This window comes from Thermobia domestica, chromosome 18 (assembly GCF_964235325.1).
Source record: "Thermobia domestica chromosome 18, izTheDome1.hap1.1, whole genome shotgun sequence".
In the NCBI taxonomy this organism is placed as follows: domain Eukaryota; kingdom Metazoa; phylum Arthropoda; class Insecta; order Zygentoma; family Lepismatidae; genus Thermobia; species Thermobia domestica.
The window spans coordinates 146,330,943-146,344,784 of NC_137471.1; the positions used below are offsets into that span (position 1 = coordinate 146,330,943).

At 35.1% G+C, this 13,842-nt stretch overlaps 1 protein-coding gene across 1 annotated transcript; it reads right to left on the minus strand.

The window, feature by feature from the left end:
• Window positions 1-405: 405 nt before the first annotated feature.
• Window positions 406-10,822, minus strand: LOC145676194 (uncharacterized). Its single transcript, XM_081747105.1, has 2 exons — window positions 10,009-10,822; window positions 406-549 (listed from the first exon to the last, which is right to left on the minus strand). Exon 1 carries the CDS (start codon window positions 10,370-10,372, stop codon window positions 10,043-10,045), a length of 330 nt encoding a protein of 109 aa, XP_081603231.1. The 5' UTR covers window positions 10,373-10,822; the 3' UTR covers window positions 406-549; window positions 10,009-10,042.
• Window positions 10,823-13,842: the final 3,020 nt, after the last annotated feature.

The window sequence follows — 13,842 nt, forward strand, 5'->3', positions numbered from 1 at the left end:
AAAGTCGAACGATGAGTAAATGCCTTACCACACTCTTCGCACGTGTAAGGTTTTTCTCCTGTGTGGATTAACATGTGTGTGGCCAAATTTGAACGTCGATTAAATGCCTTACCACACTGTTGGCATGTGTAAACTTTTTCTCCTGTGTTGATTAACATGTGTGTAGCTAAAGGTGAACGTTTATTAAATGCCTTACCACACTCTTGGCATGTGTGTAGCTTTCCTCCTGTATGAATTACCATGTGCGTAGCCAAGTTTGAACATCCTCTGAATCCCTTTCCACATACCTCACAAATGTGAGATTTTTCACCTGAATGCAAAAACTCACCACTTGACATAGTTGAACTTCGATTAGAGCGTTTATCACTATTTTGGTACGTATGACGCTTTTCACTTTCCTGTGTCACCATATTTTTTGTCAAACGTGATCGATGATATCCTTTGGTAAACTGCGTCGAAGTATCAGATTCCTCATAAGAATGAGAAATGGCTTTATTTAATGTAGTAAACGTACTCCCTTCTCCGTGGAAAGCAAAGATTTTATCGCGCCTGTAACAAATTCAACAAACAATGAAATGTAAATGGAGATAATGATTAAGTAGCAAGAAAACATGTAATCATTCGCTATATTACATGATAAAATTACGCTATATTACATGTTTTATTACATTAAATATTGTAGAAATATAAAATGGAGTACCATTTCACTATTGTCTCAAAATAAGTTGCTGTAGTTGGTTTCACTATATCAAATTAAACGATATCATTTATATCGTGGCGGACATAAGTCTATGACCAAGTATTGTCGGCTGTCTTGACACAAATGCACAGTATGAGAATTAAATCTGTCTTATCTATAGTTTCGTGTGGAGAAAACACCAATTTGCGATCCAAATGTTTAAGAATAACTTAACGTATTAATAGAAACCGAAGATAATTCACTTATATCATCATAAGAGGAACACGAAAGGCATTTTGAAACCAATTAAAAAATTACATACAACTTTCCAAACTGAGGCAGAGAAACTTAGAGTAATAAGACTAAAGATGAATCATTTACAGCGTTGCGATCGTGGTTCAGTGGTCTAGGGGCTTGACCAGTAATCTCGAGGTTTTTCGATCAAATACACGTCAAGCATTTTTTTTTTTACTTTAGGAATTTTGATGGAAATAGATTGGCGATAACACACGCTTCATTACATTCAAATATTTGAATACTCGTTTGTTTCAGCACTTAAACTATCAAATTTTCAGGAGTAATACTAATAATAATAACAATTATCTCGAAGAACATTTAAAAATTAAAAACTTATTATCGTTCTGGTCGTACTATTACAAGCAGAAACATGATATTAGGCAAAAAAAATTATTTCGTTTTTGTGTAATATTGCCCATGAAAAGACGAATTTCTCATCTCGATTCTAAAACAAACCAAACAAAATCGGGATGAAACATTTTAATTCGAGACGGGACAAGGTTAAATCACACTATAATCATGCTTTGGAGATGAGAATCGAGACGAGACCAAAACTATCGTAAACATTTCTCATCTTATCTCGATTCTAGAAATAGTGTATGCCACTCTTTAAGCAACAATTGCTCTGTAGACTAAAACTTATACATCATTTTGATAGTTTGTATTTCAGAGCTTACTGAATTATGGTCTGTGTATATATTTTTGTAGCAAAATTTTTTTTTAATTACATCTGCAAACTTCAGAAGTTAGTTTATTACAAGCTTTAGTTTTCAATTATATTCAGTTCTTTTTTTTACATTTTTTTCCTGAAAACGTACAGTAGAATATATTCTACACGAAATATTAGCGGAAATCTTTCGTTTAAATTTGAGTAGCTGTAGAGGTGTCTCATGATGCTATGGAACCCCTTTCCCGAAACCCCTTCGACATCTTCTGTAGCTTAGCCAGCATAACCATTACTTAAAAACAACTGTAATTACGGCTCTTGTGACTTAAGAATCCCTACTTTCTACACCAAAATTACCTCCAAACTTTCCGTTATAACATTTAACTTTCCTTTATAACATTTAGCTAGTTGTAGGGAAACTTTCCGTTGTAACATGTAGCTAGTTGTACGAAAGCATCGAGAGGGTATGTGCTGTTGGTCCTGACACTTCTCTCCAATCCCGACTATTTTGTATTTTGTGGCTTACGCTACGGGTTATTTTACAGGCTTTAATACAATGTGTCCTCATACGAAATTTGTTACCTATACTATTAATATTATTATTATTATTACTGAATATTTGAGACCTCAATATTACGTCACACTGCCGTAGCAAAGCTTGGATAAATGCAATAAACAAGTGACAAATCTTGGGAAAAAGACGAAAATCAATGTGAAGGTTACGATTATATTTACAAGAATCTAACAACTACCAAAATACACGATTTCCACCACATGGCGACCGTTCTCAGTATTAAATTATAGCATTCTTCTACAACTGCTTTTACAATACCATTATTTATACAGATAACGTGTTGAGTTTAGATCTGATTAGCCTAGTGTCGAGAGTCAATTTCCATCAGAACCTCGGCGAACACAATTAATTAAAAATAAAGCAGAGTGATAGATAAAAACAAGAACTGAGTAATGTAGATTTTTCATGTAAGTTAAGTAAATATGTTTTGACCTTGAGAGCAACAGAGATTAATGTAGCTCATAAAAATGTTTCTTGTTGATTTTTAATTCCATGTAGATGTGAGTGGATAGCAAACAGCTGATTGAGTATACACACATACATACATGTTTTACACTATGCACCTTCTTGTGCATTTATGAATAAGAGTAAATGTTTTAATACTAATACACAATAACACACTGAGCAAGGCTATGTGATAATATGTAAAAAGAGAACAGTATCACGTGACAGTTTCAACACAATAACTGTGCAAACAAACAGAGAACATATTCAGAATGTTTCGGAAAGCAGGAATTAGGACGTACAGGAAAAGAAGAAGCAGAATAATTGAACTAGTCAGAAGAACAAAGAGAAAAGCAATATCGAACAAAGAACAAGGGGGAGTAATATATAGAGTAGGATGCGAGAAGTGTAACAAAATTTACATAGGAGAAACAAAAAAAATGCAAAAAAAAAAGGATTAAGCAGCACCAGGATGACGTAAGATTGAAAATGGACAACAATGTGATATACAAGCATCAGAAAGAAACAAACCACAGGATAGGGTGGGAAGGAGCAGAGGTCATAGAAGTAGAGAACAGGACTTTCGTGAGAAAATGGAAGGAAGCCAGAGAGATTATGAAAGCAGGACGCAAGGCGATGAACTGGAATGCAAGATTCTCGATAAATAAGGAGTGAGAGAAGATTCTGCTTAAAGAAGAAGGAATAAAAAGGAAGAAGAAAGAGAAACAAAATAACAAGGAAAATAATGATAATTAGAGTACAGGACGCATCCAGAGGAAAAAGTAAACCTTTAATTGGACACGTATGCAGCTAAAAAGTGAAAGTGAAAGCCAGACAAGTGTTACTTTTTAAAGAAGGGGCGGAACCTAATTAAAATTGATCTCCGGACAGTATATATAAGTGATGACCAACTCCCAGCAACCAGAAGGAGTGGAAGCCTGATGAAGACACAGTTATTATGTAGAAACTGTCACGTGATACTGTTTTTCAAATATTATCACATGGCCTTACTGAGTGTGTTATTGTGTATTAGTACAAAATGGAATCAAAGCCTGATAGAATAGTTATAGAAAATATTTTATATATGGTACTAGTTTATATCTGTGTTAATTTTATATTGAAGCACTTCGCAAAGTGAAACCTGAGTTGTAAAAAAAAGGATTGGTTGTTAATGGTCGTAATATCAAAATTCTTAGTGTTTCATATTTTAAGTGCATGTTTCTTATTTTCGTATTAAACTCAGACATTTATATTTTTGTACTTTGAATTAGTTGCTCGTAACTCATATCAATATGGAGGCTAGTGTTTTAGAACAATTTCAAGCAATGTCGACAGAGGAATTAGGGAAAAAATTAGAAACCATTGCTCAAAAATAGTAATGAATATTGGATGCCTAGGACAAAAAATACATGAATCAGTAGGTGAACTTCAAAAGCCTGTAACAGAAACGATTTGGGAGCGTAGGAAAGAGCGAATTTAATGCCAAAGGAGACAGCTTACGTAATAATATCAAAGTAGCCAATAACTCCTTTACTGAAGTACTCTCTGAATTAGTTAACGCGGCCAATCATGTTGATTCAGTAACTGCTGAGTTTAAAAATAGTGTAGCGGAATGAAAGAAAGGTCTCACTGTGTTCTATGAATACATGCGAACGGCACAGTTTGAGTGTAGGCAAACCAACAAAATAAAAGAGTGCAAGGCGGAAAAGAAACCGTCTTGAATTCGAGCCGGCCCAAGTTGTGAAAGATATGTGCCAAATAAACCAGAAAGTCGATTACAATCAGGAAAAGGAAATATGCAGTGTGGAGATAGCAAAAAAGAAGAATTGTTACGCGTACCTGTAAAAAATTGTTTCTAATGTAATTGTTTTGCCGGCAAGGGATACCGATGTTTCACACATGATAAGCGGTAGCGTTCAGGTTGCGCGTATCCGCCCTCTCGAAAAAGCCAGGGAAGGCTTGAGAGTTCAATTGATGATTTTGTGTGATAACGAAGTTACAGTGTTGTCGGTTTTGTGTCACAGGGAAATGGTTTTGCACGAATTAACAAATTCAAATTTGTCTTTGTAACAGTGAATGTCTAACGTAAGTTGCATTTTAGTGCTGCAAATCCATTCCGACTTTATCAGCTTTGAGTATTGTAGAAGGAAACGACTTAAAATTCACAATAGACCCGCCAAGCGAATTCTGTTTTACGTAGTGAAGGTCTCGTACATAATATATCGGTCGGAAATATTTACCGTAAACAAGCGTAAAAGTAACACTTCCAATAAAGCACACGCAGTCGAAAGTATATTTCCGTTAAGGAACCGAAATGAAACACCAAAGTTAAGAAGAAAAATAAGATGGCCAATGATACCCAGTTGAGTTTTCGTAATACATTATTAACGTAAACTCGATTTCGAGGAGCATAATCAGTAGAATCAAAATGAGCAGACGTGATTATATCAGTACATCAGATGCAACATTTATTAATTTTCAGTTCCCGAAATGTTTGAATTTTCAAGCTAGTACTTCACTATTGCGAAATTGTAAAGAGCGAAAATTTAAGTGCAGTGCTAATCAAAATGTTGACATGTTGATTGCTCATGATGAAAAATGTGCGTCGACCTCCACGTACAGCGTATTCTCAGCACGCACAACCACACATTAGGCGTGCAGAAGGAAATAAGTTGAGAATAAAAGGAAAGTGCCTTGGTAAGCATAATTCGGAACGCACTAAACTCGGTCAAAGACGAACTACGTGCAAATTAAAGTCGAGCTGTAGGCGAGGTTATTTCGAGTCAAACATGCGGAAGAAGTATACATCGACTCCGAAGACCACTAAAAAGCTTAAGCGAAAACACGTACGAACATTGTATAGTAAACTACATGGCAAAATATAGTAATAGTAAGCGCAAACCTAAAAAGAAATTTATGGCAGGTATCGCAATGCAACGTAAATCTAAACGTCGCAAAGGAAGGCGTGTCATTACGTGGAAGTTTAGTAAATACTCTGTAAAAAGGAGAAAAGTTCCGAAATTAAACAAACTAACTGGAAAAGTACACGTAACTGTGTTAAATTACAGTTTACAAGCGTAACCGGCACGGATGGAAAATTAAAATCTTAGCACAAAAAAAGCGTGAACTTCACCCCAACTCGGGTTAAACCCCAGAAGAGATGAGAAATCAAAAATACCGAATTTCAACTTTTAAACTTTTAGATTATGAAAAAAGGATTATTGTTTATTTATTTGATTATTTCCCCGAATTTCGAAGGTTACTTTTCAGAATCAAAGTGTGTGCCCACCGCCACTGACGCACCAGTCCAACAAACCATCATTATCGCTCTACAATCAGGTACGTTTACTTAGATGTCATATTTTATGGTTTCCTTACAGTATTTGGAGATGAAAGATGAATGTGGAAAGGAGAGGAAAGACAGCATTGGAAATTTTAAACAGGTAATTGATTTAGAACGCGATTTCCGACTTTGAAATTGTAATAATACCGCACCACTTGTGAAAAGTATGGCTATCCCGTTTTCAATGCGGACTTTCAGTATCGAATTCTTATTAGGATGTTTAAGTTTTGTATTTGTTTTTTCAGGTCTTTCCAGTTTTGGGAACCATACTTCATAATAAAATTTTATTATCAAATCTTGTTTTGACTCTTTAATCATTGTTCTTTATGTTTATATTAACATTAACTGTCCCCATACAATCAAGCATTTAGAGACATGTTAGGCAATTAGATATAATTACGAACATAATTAGAGAAGTACTAGTAATAACTACAATTAATCATAAAGTTAAAATTTTGGGTAATTAAAAAAATGTGCTCTTCAGATAGTGAATTTTTTCATCTGATGTTGTAATTGTATAATCAGAAAATATGCGAAATTTGTAATGTAAGATCAAGCCGCCGTCAAAATACTGTAAGTTAAACACAATTTAGTATAATATTGAAAGCAATTGACAATAACTTTTAATTTGATAAAGTTGCTCGTTGATTTGTCCGTCGTTCGATATATATATGCAGTCTACTATGAAAAGTCAATGTGCATTCAATGTGACTAATGATAACTGAAGTTAATTGACTTCAGAGAAAGCGATATTATAAGTTAAGAAGAGTTGAAGGTTAAAATATAGTTAATCCCATAGGGACATCCCTACTTTCGTTATAGAATTAAAGTGATGAAACCAGTCCGACGCCTGGTTGGGTCCCAGCTAATGTGCAGATTCGGCAATTGACTAAAATTTCAAAATTTTGTTCTAATTTTTAATGTTTGGCATAATTAGAGAAAAGTATAATAGTAATAAAATTGAAGTTCGGATTTTAGATTTTGATATAATATTTAGTTTTGATTTGGATTTATAGAAAATAATTAGAGTTTTGATTTGCATTTAGAGAAAGTAAATTAAATGTTATTCTTTTTGATATTTGAAAATAACTCTTGTATTCTTGTGCCGGGAATCATAAACCGATCTCGAGAAAAAGAAAAAGGGAAGCCCGTTTACGATTTCACCCTTTACTACGATAAACACCGGATATTATGATGTATCGATAGTACGGAGTGCCTACGTCAGTTAGGCAGTATATGGTAAAATTAGGGTTTATGATATGAGAACATATTAAGATTGCTACGTTCGAGTAGGCCCTGAACAACAATAATGTTTAATGAACAAGTTAATATTACTGTTATCTTGTGTTTCACTATTGTGACAAATGCTCTCGGATGTGACTTTATTCTCGATAAGTGCAACTGCTAGTAAGCCACACATAAGTATTAGTTAGCGCTCTTTAAAAGGTTACATTTGTAAACCTACCAATTTTGTAGGTACGAGCGGGCCTGAAGTTACACTAATGATTAAAAAATTGATGAATTAAAATGTGATGTTGTAGCATTTAATCTTCTCCCAGGGTGTATTTCTTGTCGTCTTTTTCATTATATTTATTTTCTTAAAATGCCTCCTCAAGGCCTGAATGTTGACAGCCCAATTGGGGTTCGGAAACTAACCCTGATTTGTCAGGACTGGAATGCCGAAGGCATGCAACTAGGGTGGTTTGTAAGGTCTTATGGTAGAAGCGATTCATTCGAATCGTCAGGGACCCTGCAAGGTTCAACTGTAAGAGATTATTAGCACCGTTGGTTTTAGGATCCAATTCATTAATCTGTATTTTTTATGAATGACTTACAACCTGTGTTGTCAAATAATTACGCACAGAATGGCGCTCCGTAGGGCTTAACCGCCGTTTAACTAATTTATTTGTATTAAAATGTTCAAACGGTTATTAGTTACGTTGTTACGTTGTATAATATAACGAAACTGACTTAACATTGACGGAAATTCTTTTAAAATTTGGCGGTCCTTACAGTGATTGTTTTCCACGCCACTACAACAACAAACCCTCCCTGTAATTAGAACTGATGCTGACCCCAACATTAACACCAAAATAAAGTTACATGTTCTATCGTAGGGGGTAGTTGAAACTTCGTGTATACAGTTCATGGTTTTACCGACGGAGGACTGTGAAACTCTCTTCATATTTTGTGCGAAGTAATGCCCCATGTGCCACTGTAAGCGAAATGAAGTATCAAAATTTAGTGTGGCAAATCATAACACGGAACTATGAAAATGTTTGGGAATGAAGGGATCCATATAATTAAGAAGTAACGTCTCTAATGTATTGTGTTACTTTGGAACACAAATATACAAGTAAAGAAAGCATTTCAGCATGTTACCTATAAAATACTTAGGAACGTACAAGAACACATTCAACACGTAAGACATGAGTGTCATCCTAAATACAGAATTTTGCGCTATCCTTGTTTACCCACATTCTGCGTAATGCCCTAATCTGCATAGCAATCTCATTTTTACCGGTCATCTCGCACATGCTGATTAGCGTTGTTTTTACAATAATTCATATATTATGTACGTACACCAAGCCTCTAAAGTGATCCCATATTGAGAAATGCAGGTCGATACCCTAAAAAAGATTCCTGGGAATGTAAAAAGTCGACTTGCTTGAAAAAATAAGTGCAGCTATGAAATGGACTGTTGTGTGGACCTCTACAAAAAACTAGGAATGCAATGGATATACCCGGTTGCAATGAAATGAGCTGAGCGAGCTTAAACTACGTAGAATCCAAACGTTCTAGGAGCAAGCGTTTTTCGGTGATTATTCCTCGATGGTACATCGGATTTTTTTATTTCGACCTATGTTCTCACTCAGCACGACATACTCTATCAGCGTGCTAAGTTTGGTTGAGATCGGCCAAACTGTCTAGGAGCAAGTGTTTTTCGGTGATTATTCCTCGATGGTCCATCGTATTTTTGACTCCGACTTATGTTTTCACTCAGCACGACATACTCTATCAACGTGCTAAGTTTGATTGAGATCGGCCAAACTGTCTAGGAGCAAGCGTTTTTCGGTCATTATTCCTCGATGGTACTTCAGATTTTTGATTTCGACCTATGTTTTCACTCAGCACGAGACACTATATCAGCGTGCTAAGTTTGGTTGAGATCGGCCAAACTGTCTAGGAGCAAGCGTTCTTCGGTCATTATTCCTCGATGGTACATCGGATTTTCGATCTCGACCTATGTTGTCACTCAGCACGACATACTCTATCAGCGTGCTAAGTTTAGTAGAGATCGGCCAAACGGTCTAGGAGGAGTTCGCGGACAACCAAACGGCTAACCCAAGTATAAGAGCTTCGCTTCGCTCAGCTGAATCAACATCCATTGTTGTTAAAATATTCTTTATCTTGTATTTTACTTATCTTTTTCGGAGCCCGCCGGAAAAATCAAGCTAAATCAAAACAAAATCACAAACGTCCATAGTTTATGTTCGAATATAATACATTACAGGTTTACATTTGTAAAATTTTAGGATAATTACCATTCTCATTATTTGGTATTTCACATAAGTCTCTATAAAAATAAAACAATATCGTCGAGCACCCATATTTGAAATATGTGCAACAATTAGTGAGTATTTGTTATTTTACATAAGTCTCTATATAAATAAAACAATATCGTCGAGCACCCATATTTGAAATATGTGCAACAATTAGTGAGAAATGTGTAACCAATAATAAAGAAATAATTATTTTATCAAGATACGAACTACATAAGAATTGTATGGATCGTATCAATCTTGTTATTATTTTTATTTGGTATACAGCTTGTCTATGTGTGCCATGTCATTTCCAAATTGTAGGCTACTAACTTACGTTCATGATATCTCCCATACCTAAATATTTCTCGTGAAGTATTGCTTTTAACCAACAAAATTTCCGAAACCATGTAACCGTATTATCAATCTGAGCCAATTAGTTAATGAAGAATTGAACATTACCTTTCTGGCCGAACTGAATTTAAACTTTTTGTTGTTAATTGTTGGGAGTCATTAGAATACGACGCGCAAGTCTCCTGAAACACATTTTTTTTAGCGTTTCTATATTACTTTCAAATTCAGGATCTTCTTCTAGTGCTAATTCTGGTTTCACCCTATCAACGTTTAGTTTCACATCCAAAGAGCTAATAGCTGTATCCTTGTCCACTGATACCTCTCCTTCCGTTGTAGATAATATTAACTCTTTATTGTCATTCATTAGTTCGTATGTCCACCCTCTCCCTTCGAGCGGATCATCATGAGGTAAGTCATAAGCAATTTCTTCTTTGCACATCAATTCCAACTTAACAGACGCCTTACCAGCCATTGTGAATTGAAATACAATAAGAATTTAACACTATTCTTATATTCCCCTTATATTTTACGTTGCCAGTGTTAATGAAATGATTTACAAGTACGTTCACAAAAGCAACTTTAAAATTCCAATTTTCTTCTTCTTCCTCTTATTCTTCTTCATCAACTACAATTGCTCTCTCGGCAATTGATTGTTTCTTTGTAGTAAGCATTACAAAAGTTTTGCATAGTATCATTATCACTGTATTGAACAAGAATATCGGCAAATTAGAAAGGTAACTAAACGTGTAAAATGTATATAAATATTAGAATAGTTGAAAAATGATAAAAAAGTAACATGATGTGTACAAAGTCATAAAACAGATAGAAAGTAGTAAGTATGATAAAGCGAAAATACGTTAAAAAAGAAGTGTCGCAGTCGGGAAAAAGTCAAATATCAGGTTCCGGTTCAAGGTATTTTCCTTCCTTCTCTTCGGAAGTTTGGTTCTTGAAAAAAAGAGAAAGTAAGTACTGCCCTTTTGTCATTTAAAGTTTTCCATTTTCTTTTTCCACCAAAATTCAAGAAGTTCTTTGTTTTTTTTCTATTTCTCTCTCACTTAGTTCCCTTCCATTTACATTAAAGCCTAACCTCCAAGCTAATTTAACCAAATTTCCTTCCTTTTTCATTTCATCGATCCATTTCCATTTTTTCCCTGATTTTTAGGGTTTCTTCACATTTTAACAATAAGTGTTCTAATGTTTCATCTTCTTTAAAACATAATTGACATTTTTCTTTCACTTCTTTACATTTTTTCAATCTTACCCCTGTTTCAAAGCTCCCTGACCTGACTTTGAAAATAAAAATGCTTCGCAAATCATTGTTCATATAATTTATTTTCTCATAACGCCTTTATATGTGTATATTCCTTTCAAACTGCTCTTCTTGACACCTTCTTCATACCACTTTTCCTGCGCTTTTTCTTTAATTGTTTCTTCTGTGATTTTTTTTTTGGATAGAAGTAGGATACAATAAGAAAAGATCAGAATAAGGAGAGAATTTCGAACAGATAAACGGGGCTGAAGGCCAAGTTCAGCAGAACAAGAGGTAGAGAAAATTGAGGACTGTAAAATGACTGGGAAAAAGTGTAGAAAAAGGAGGGAATGTATGAACGTGTAAAGGAAAGAAAACGTGTGTAAGTTTGGTAAATATGTATAGAAAACCCCATACAACTCTCGTCATCACAGGACACACAAAGCACGTCATCACAGGACCATAACGGCCACTCTACTCGATATTTCATGGATACTCTCGAAGCAATTATAGACGGTACTTGCAATCAAATAAACAATCAGGTTTTAATATGATACAGAATAATTGCTTATTGAAAAAAAGTTCTTCTTCTTCTTCTTCACAAATATAAAGCCCGACCTGCCAAAGACCATTGGAAATTTATAATGTGTTTGAAGCCACTGTTGTATACATGTTGAAGGCATGAGCTACCACTGACTTTATATATTAATAATAATAATAATAATAATAATAATAATAATAATAATAATAATAATAATAATAATAATAATAATAATAATAATATGCATAACAATAAACGAAAAGTGGTTGGTGTGTTTTCTTTGTACTATTGTTTTGATATTATTGTTTTCCACCGTAAATTAAATTGCACTAGTTATTTTTTTCGTTTATTCTATTTGTAAAATGTTAACTTTTACCAATGTCAACTCATTCAAGAGTAGTGATAGGCAGTGGGAATATTTACGGTGGAAAGGAAAATAAAAAACGGGAATATTCCCGGGTTGTTCTCTTGCATATCAATTTCCGGGAAGGAATTTATTTCCATTTCTTTATTTTATTTTCCAAATTATAAGAAAAGTATGACAAATTACTTTATTTTCATTTATTATGATATACTTCTAGGTTTTAAACAATTTGGAGGTTAAAAAAATTAAAATTCGTTGACTGTATTTTATATACGGTAACTAGTCATATGATTTTTTCTAACAAGGGACATGTTTCGGTTAGAACGCGATGATCGGTATAAAACTTGGTATACATATACAGGACTAAGTACTGAACACTGTATGATAAGTCATTCGCGTGTAAAACTCGTTTTCCGCCGACAAAGCCATCTATCCTTCGAAACACTAGCAGTTAAATTCCTCGTTATAGGTGCTGAGTGATGATCAGTCTGGGGGCCAGTGTGTCGTAGTAAGCTCGAGTTATTGTTAGGTCAGTGTGGAAAAAATGGGGCGGGCTGCTTGCATTAACCTCCTTCATGTAAGTGAATTGTTAAAAGACAAACTAAGGCGCAGATTTAAGAATCAAATATCAGTTGGAGCAGAAGATGAATGATTTGCAACACTTTGATGCAATTTAATTATCAATGAGTACGAAAATGAATTAGAAATGATCATACTCGTCAGAGATGATAAAGAAAACGGGGCCATATGCAGAGTTCATCTGGCTTGTGATTAGTACCATACTAAAGCGTTCGACTTACATATGCTTCCTTCAGATGTCGGGCGTTTAGCATGATGCTAATCATTTGTCAAAACGACTATGCATAAGGCGGAATTAATTTCTAAATGTTATAAACAAATCAGGTTGGGTAACTGCCAGAACACAGATACCCCACCATTTTGTCAACATTTGCGCTTAAATATGTATGTTCAAAATATTTGCATGTCCTTCCTTTTTTTATTTTGCATGTAACATTGCCACACACGACTTTTCTTCCTGCCTATTTCTCGAAATTCCATGCGTGAATTCACATGTAAGTTTGAGTACCTCTTCAGAAATTCGAGTCAGAGAGAGGAGACAGACTGTCGTCTATTAAAAACGGCAAAATTTGATGCAAATACTTTAGAAATGTTATATATATAGGGTGTCCGAGAAGTCCTTCCCTGATTACAGAAATTGATAACAGGCTAGAAATATGATAGAAATATGAAACTGGTGTAGAATTGTTTGCAAACTATAAAAGTTTTGGTCACATCAGTACACTTCCACATGAGCAACCTTGGTAGCACGTAGCACATCTCGGCGATATTCAATTTCCATCCACACATTAGCCAATATCACTGGAGGGATCGATGCAACGACTGTGGTTATTCGTTGCTGCAGGGTTTCAAGATCTGGTACACGTGTTCGGTAGACCTCATCCTTAACATAACCCCATAAAAGGAAGTCTAATGGGGTTATGTCAGGAGAGCGTGGAGGCCAAGCTGTTGGTCCATCACGACCAATCCATCGCCCAGGAAATGTCCTATCGAGATAGGCACGGACGTCCAAACCCCAATGAGGTGGTGCACCGTCTTGCTGAAAAACGACATCGGGGCGATACTAAAGCAGCTGAGGAACAGCATACAGCTGCAACATATCCAGGTACACTGCAGATGTGATGGTATCCTCAGCGAAGAAGAATGGCCCGATAATTCGATCGGGCAATATCGCGCACCAAACATTCACCTTTGGACTGCCTCTGGTGA